This window comes from Limulus polyphemus, unplaced genomic scaffold, assembly GCF_000517525.1.
Source record: "Limulus polyphemus unplaced genomic scaffold, Limulus_polyphemus-2.1.2 Scaffold207, whole genome shotgun sequence".
In the NCBI taxonomy this organism is placed as follows: domain Eukaryota; kingdom Metazoa; phylum Arthropoda; class Merostomata; order Xiphosura; family Limulidae; genus Limulus; species Limulus polyphemus.
Genome location: NW_013665817.1, coordinates 21,740 through 29,331, shown reverse-complemented (window position 1 = coordinate 29,331; position 7,592 = coordinate 21,740). Strand labels below are relative to the sequence as shown.

At 30.5% G+C, this 7,592-nt stretch overlaps 1 protein-coding gene across 1 annotated transcript in view; it reads left to right on the top strand.

Moving 5' to 3' along the window:
- The first annotated feature begins 520 nt into the window (after nucleotides 1-520).
- Nucleotides 521-7,592, top strand: part of LOC106478386 (SH3 domain-binding protein 5 homolog) — a 28,724-nt gene continuing 21,652 nt past the window's right edge. Inside the window, exons 1-2 of the mRNA XM_013938928.2 lie at nucleotides 521-561; nucleotides 6,049-6,201. Coding sequence (XP_013794382.2) covers nucleotides 6,112-6,201 — 90 coding nt within the window. The 5' untranslated portion in view covers nucleotides 521-561; nucleotides 6,049-6,111. The remainder of the gene's footprint in view (nucleotides 562-6,048; nucleotides 6,202-7,592) is intronic.

The window sequence follows — 7,592 nt, the reverse complement described above, 5'->3', positions numbered from 1 at the left end:
GCCCGCCAAGAACTGACGGCAACAATGGAATTAAATTGCAGACAGAGATAGAGACGGCAATTGAGTCAAGCGCGTGAATCATCCATTCGTTGTGAATTATAGCGTTTGTTTAAGTTATAGCGTGACTGTGGAAATTAAGTGTATGGAGAAAGAATAAACTAGTTTTACTTAAGAAAGAACTTGTATCGCTAAAGTTTCTTCGGAAAGAATTTTTACGGAAAATTAACAAACGAACAGAGGAGTAACAATATGTAGTAAACGTAAAAATGTTACAGATAGGAGTTACTTGAATAAGTCTTGATGTTAACGGCAAATTGCTGCGTTGTGGAATGATTTGCTGAAGAAAGTTGTATCTGTGTACTGTTAACTTTTCTTCTTTTAAAGCTAGATATAATAATTTTTGGCGTCAGATAATATTACATTTAATTGTATATTTCTCTCAGTACAAGGGGTTTAATAATTAATCTCCTTTGACTGATTAGGCTTATTTACGAAGGCTTAACATTGCAGATAGCGCTTTTACCGGAAGTTGCTTGAAAGTCTAATGACGTAATCATTGAGGTGGGTTAAACCTTATTTACTACAGTAGTTATAGTTTTTAATTAATAAATATTGATTATTTTGTATTGTAACTGAATTTGCTAATAAACATTATTATGTTTATAATGTTACATTTATATACAAATATTTATTAATATGATTTTAGTGTGATTACTGTTAGCGGATATTTTTTTATTGCAGGCCTAGAAAAGTAGACTACCAGTACCAGAGAGTAGAAAATATAATTAACAGCTATATAAATTATAATAATTTAATAGATAATCAATTATAATTACGTATGCACACACTAACTAGTAAGTGAGTAACCATAACTTTAAGTTTAACTCGAGTAATTGTACATGGTGAGTTAGTATAAAATTCCAAATTGTCGTAGCTTACAAGTTACAATCACTACGTAACATAATACACTGTACATAGTAGTGCATAACAACTAACAATTAGTTATCGATTGTACTCTAATTTCTAAGGTTACAAAAAATCGATACATTTAATAAAAGCCCTTTTCTTAAATTAGTTTAAAATAATAATAATATTAATACTACAATTTACAGTATTCACTTGAATATTTCTGAACAATCTTTGAATCACACATAACAGAATAGAACACAAATTAATCGTACACTTGTTAGTTTCAGTTCACATTTAATTTTTAGCTAATATAATTTAACAATATTAAAATTTAAATATTCTGTGAAGTAACATTTTGTGTGGATTTCCCTTGGTTACAAGAAGTATAAGAAAATTTAGATATAATAACGTTCTCATTTAAATGGAAATCTGAGTAGATTGAAAACTTTCAAGAATTATGTTAGCCTTATGATGACAAGTATGTAACCCTACAGTTGACATAATAACTGAGTACGTGAATATATATATACACTTTGCAACAGTTCTGTTAATGCCATAAATTAAAGGCAAGTAGATATATTTATAGATTTAAGAATCCTTCAAGATTCTTGATGTAATATTGTATGGCTCAACATTGGTTTTAGTCATACTTTAAAAGAGCATTTTAAGTTTCATCTATATAATTGTTTTCTAGAATAATTTGCTACGAGCATTTTCCAGGCATAGAGTTGTTTCACTTTAGGGTTCTTTGCTTAAAAAGTTTTGTTCAACTTATAGATTGCATCCATGAACAACATGTTTCACACTACAATTGGTGGATTTTTCACAACTGAACATTATTAATATATTTAATTTTCTTATTACTTGTGCTGTTTACAGTTTTGGATTAAATTAATTTTTAAGACTTATGCATTTGGCATCTAGTTGATGCAGTTGACATTATTACTGCAGTCAGTGGGATGGGATTGGGATATGGAAGACTTAATGTATTTTCTGTATATAGTCCAAGAGCTAAGCAAAAAGTTATCATTTTGTGATAAGCATGAATTTGTGCATTTAAATATTCATATATACTAATAGGTTTAAAATTTTGTCCCATCTCCAGAATGCACACTGGCAACCATATTGGGTAATGCAAAATTTGATATTTTTTAGCATTACAACTTACATACAAGTATTGTAAGTAACAAAAAAAGTTAGTATTTAGAAAATAGTATTTATTTGAGATATTATACATAGTTTAATATGTTTAAATGATTTTGAATATGCAAATCAACAAGTTACATGACCTTCACAACTTGTATAAAGTTGTGGTGGAATGGTATGCATCAGAACTACTTTTGGAGATCGTTTTATATTTCTTAGGCAGTGTGATGACACCAAAAATTGACCATTTTTGGGAAGGGTATATTAAAAGCCCTTTCTGACATAAAATATCCTTACTAAATTCAGATCACAAAGATGTGTTGAGATCAGGGATTTAGAACGAGTATGCAGGAAAGGAATATTTAATCATATTCCTTTTGAAAATAAAGCAATATGGATCAACTTGGAGGAGCAGGACCATCTAGAAAGAGACCTGCAACAAGTTTTATCACAGCTATGAATCCAAAAACTCAGAGGTCAGTGGCAAAATCTGTCCACATGCCCCAGACACCAGTACTCAATATAATCAAGAATAATTAATCTAGAAGAGAGACCAACAGTTTATGGGTTCACTAAAATATGAATTTCATTATTTTGTACTTTTTATTCAACCCTCATATACCTCAAGTAGCTGTAGAGTGAAATTGGTATTCATCCTGTTCCATACAAAGACATACCATTTAAGATCACTATACATAATGTCTGTGGATTTCTGTGCAATCAGACTGTTGAAATAAGTACTGGGAAACCTCACCTTTGTGCACTGGATGGATTATGAAAACCATGCAGGGAGGAGTTGTGTGTTTTGAACATGACAGCTTTATGAAAGTGCTTTTTTGCAATGTAAACTATGCTGCAGTGCTATCGTCAAGGGTCAAGCTACATGGTCATGTAGAGCATGAACAGCTGAGGCAACATGGATTATAATGACATGTTAAGGTTCCAAAATCATTTTAATACAATGTACTCAACCCTCTCTGTAACTATGATGAAAATATTTTCAGATAGTTATTTTTAAGATATAATATTTTTACCCCACCTACTGACCAAAAATATAAATATTAAAATAATTTTAAAAAATTTTAAAGTAATATTTTGCATTGTTATTAATTATTAGTCACTTTTTTGTCAACACAAAAGCAAAAGTTAGTCACCATCTGGTGGCAAATAATAACATATTAAACAAAAAGGAGGAAATAACAGTTTTGACAGAGATAAACAAGTATTCAAATATACATAAATTACTTTTTAAAAATTGTATAATTATTGCTAATGTTTTTTTTTATTTTTTTAAATCATTAACTATTACTGTAATTTATATTTTTTTTAAATTGTGATTTCACACCATTTTAATTTTATAAATAGCAATCATTATTAATAATGGTTGGAGACGGCTTGAATGGTTAATGAAGAAAAACTTTAATATAAGTTTAACATAACAGCAAAACCTGATGATGACAAAACCTTGTCGAAACGTTGTACATTTGCTGTTATGTTAAACTTATATTAAAGTTTTTCTTCATTACCCATTCAAGCAGTCTCCAACCATTATTATTCTCAAAGTGGGTTCCTTGTTATCGAATTTGAAATCATTATTAAGTTCTGACCATAGCATTTTATTGACATAGATTAAAACTAAAAGTTAATCCAGTACATATTTGCTAAGTTAAACTTATTATACTGTTCTTACTTATAATGATTAGAATGCATTAACTCATCATTTGGGTGCCCTCACTGTTCACAGTATTTTCAACTGTAATCCCATTAATACCTCATGAGGATCAGCCAGCTTAATTAGGAGAAATATCATTGATTGATTGTCTTTAAAAGCAAATTTGTGAATAGAGTAGGGTCAGTGTCAATTAGTGGCTCATAATTCTTTAATTTTTAATAATTTCCATCACAATGACATAGGGACATTGCATGCTACATTTGCTTTGAAACATTTGCACCTTCATTTACAGGCTTCCTTTTAACCACACAAAAGATGTGATTGTGGAAGAGTCATCCACAGAGGCTTCCACCAAATTTTCACCTTTATCCAGCCCCACCAACTTGAACCAGAACTTCAGATTGAACCATGAGAGCCTGATCTGAAACATGATGAGCCTGATATACTGTACATTTTGTGTATTGCAGAAGTGTTTATTGAATTATTAGGGTATGTTTTGTGTGGATCTGGAGTGAAATAATTTTCCCTTGAAACTCCTTCACCTCTTTTAATAGCACTTGTCTTGTTGTACCATAAAACCACAAAGTGCTCAATCCCTTCCAAAGTTTATTGAGTGATGATGCAAGAGCTATAAAAGTTTTGGTAACCATAGTAAATCAGGCTGGTTTTATTACTTGCCCATTTTGTAAAATTCAGTGGTGTGTAATTTTGATCATCTTCACCTGAAAAGTTTTGGTGTCTGGTATGTGCATGTTTCTATAGTTTGAACAAGCTAGTGGCCAGGAAACAGTGAGCATGATATGTCTTAAAAAGTGTGAAACATGAATGAAAGAGCCAGCTGTGCTATTTTTTACAAATGTCAGTCCAAGTAAGAGCTGTTGTCCATCTAGATCCATTCAGCTGATATCAGTTTTAACAATTGGCATCCTAGTGTGGAGTCCTCCTGACATGTTTACAAGCTGCATCAGATGTCCAAACTATCTTACTGATCCTATAATCCCACAGAAAAAGGAAAAATATCTTGCTTTACAGGGTCATGTGCTTGTAAGACAGTTATATTCTTATTCCATATAGCAGCAGGCAGAATGTTTGTTATTTCTTGGAAAGCTAGATGTTAGACACTTCTGTGTTTTTTTGTGCATAAGATTTGTTTGTGATTAATTTCAGCTTATATATTAATATCAGAGTTTTTCTAATATTATAAAGTTATAATTTATTGGGATTAAGGAAACCAAGTATGCATCATAAATAAAGAATAACATAAAAACATCAAAACAAATGTATACATTTCATAAATGACCTCACCTTGGTAATTATAAATACCAGACTGCACTTCTATCAGATATTTAGAGTAGTTTTATCAAGGTATCAGTTTTTAATGACATTCCAACAGTTATGAAAGTAGGTAATAAACTGAAAAACCTATTGATGCTAGGTAATCATCAGTGTTTACATTTTCAAAATTTGTGCTTCTACAGAAATGTTATTTTTAACCCTAGAGTTACTGATGGAGACCATATTGACCATATGAGATTTTTAAACATATCTTTTTAATTATTTATTCACCAACCTGCTTGTGGGTCTATGACTTTTTAGGTTACAGGATAACTAATAATATATGATTCATAAAACATTTAAACAAAAATGCCATCAGTATTTTATTTCATTTAATCTTAATAAGTACTAATGGGGTTTTCTGTGCACTTTACATAAAAAATGAGTGATTTCATATTTTTCTTTGGTCAATTAATGTTGTAAGAGGAAAAACATAAAATTCCTTACTGTGATGCAATATGTAGTGAACAATATGTAAACATGTTGGTAGTTTGAGATTTGATATCTTTGTGCCATATTTTAAGTTAGACCTGACGTTTGTTTACACAATAAAACTTTATAATAGAAATAAGATAACTTAGAGATATAAATACAACTGTAATTTTTTAATCAACTCTGAAATGTTTTGTATTACTTAATATACTTTGAGAGTGTGAAAATAATTTATTTTTAGTTTATTATTTCATTATTTGTGGAACTGTAGCTTCAGGACTAAAATTTCTCCATTCAAACCTGTACATTACAACTTCAAAATTGGCCACTAGAGTCTGTTTGAGGTGAGTTGGAATTTTAAATTTGTAATGCGATCTTGTCATCGTGGCAAGTTTCATGCTTTTATCACAAAACGAACAGCTGTAGCTTTAATTTGAGCTTAGTTCTTGGGCTATTAACTGGAAAAGCTACAGTATGTAATTCTAATGGAAATACAAGGATTTTTATATACTGTTTAGCTGGAAACTTGTATTTTTCTTATTAAAAAATAACAGGGAAGAAGAATGTGAGCCTAAGGCAGAAGTTAAATGAAACTTTAATACAGTGATGTGACATGCATGTGGGTAATGTTCAAATACCTATCAATGGATGACTTGGGAACTTCATCCTCAATAAATGAAGAAGAAGAGCTAGATCCAAGAGTAAAGGTTAGTAATATTTTTATAACTCTGATGGAAAGTTACTTGCACAAGTTGCAGGGATTAAAATTTGATTTTCCAGCAGGTAAAGGAAAGCTTTATGACTTAATAAAAGGTAAGTAATGCATTTGGGTTATCATTTTTTAGATCACGCATCTGATATAGATAGTGTGGTATATTCAGGTAAAACAGGTGATCTTAGAGCAACAAGATAAGTCTGCAGAATTACAGAAGATTTAATTAGATATTATAATGAAGTAATTCAGAATTCTCTGACTTTGTAAAAGAAAAAGACTGAACACAATTTATAACACAGAGTGAAAATAATTTTTATTTATACTCAAAAACACAATCAAAATAATATGCACAAGACAAAGAACAGTGCCTTTACTGTATAGCTAACATTCTGTATTTTCCTAAGAACTTAAAACAATGTTTAATAAGAACTAGTTAAAGCTACTCTTAACGGTTAAATTTTAGGAGAATATTATTAAGAAAGGACGTTTATTTCACTTACCAAACTGAGGGCTTGAGATATAGAAAGAGAGAGCTATATAACATGGTGTGTTTGTATATCACAATGAGAACCCACTCAGTAATGTGCCCGATGAAAATTGTGTTTGATAAATCACTCAATTCATCAAAATGTTAGTAGTAAAACTAATAAAACTTTAGTGTGTCTTTACAGACATATTGGTTACAAGTTCAAACAGGTGATTATCTGTTTGTACAAATCAGTAGTTAGGCTTCATTTGGAATACACTGCACAGTTTTGGTCTCCTTATCTAATAAAGGGTTAAGAGGACTGGTACTAAGATGATTTTGGGGATGGAAGGATTATTTTATAAAATAAAAAGAGTAAGAGGTGATCTTACTGAAGTTTATAAGATTATTTAGAGGAACATGTATATTAAGATGTTACAATATAAAAGTATATAAGATGTCAGATGGTCATGCAGTCCATCAAGTTCATCCTTCACCCACATTGCTTTCTTCCATTAAACCAATCTTCTGACCATTTTTTAACTTTTCTACCCTTCCATAAGCATGACACTTACTAATTAATCATTTGTAAGGCATCTTGTCAAAGGCTTTCTAAAATTCAAGATAAACAACATCAACCAGGATGTCCTCATCCGAAAAGGTGGAGGCTTTATCAACCAAATTGGTAAGGCAAGAAAATCACCTTTTCTAAAAAAAAAAAAACACATTTTGAATCTTAAATTAAATGCCATCTTTGCAATTGCTTGTTTAAGTGCTATCTAATAACACTTTCGACACTTTGCTAATGACAAAAGTCCGAATAATTTGTATATAGTTTTCCAGGTCTTCACTATGCTTTTTCATTTTAAAAATAGGGATTACTTTGCAACCTTCCAATGATTAGGAGTTTCCTTAAC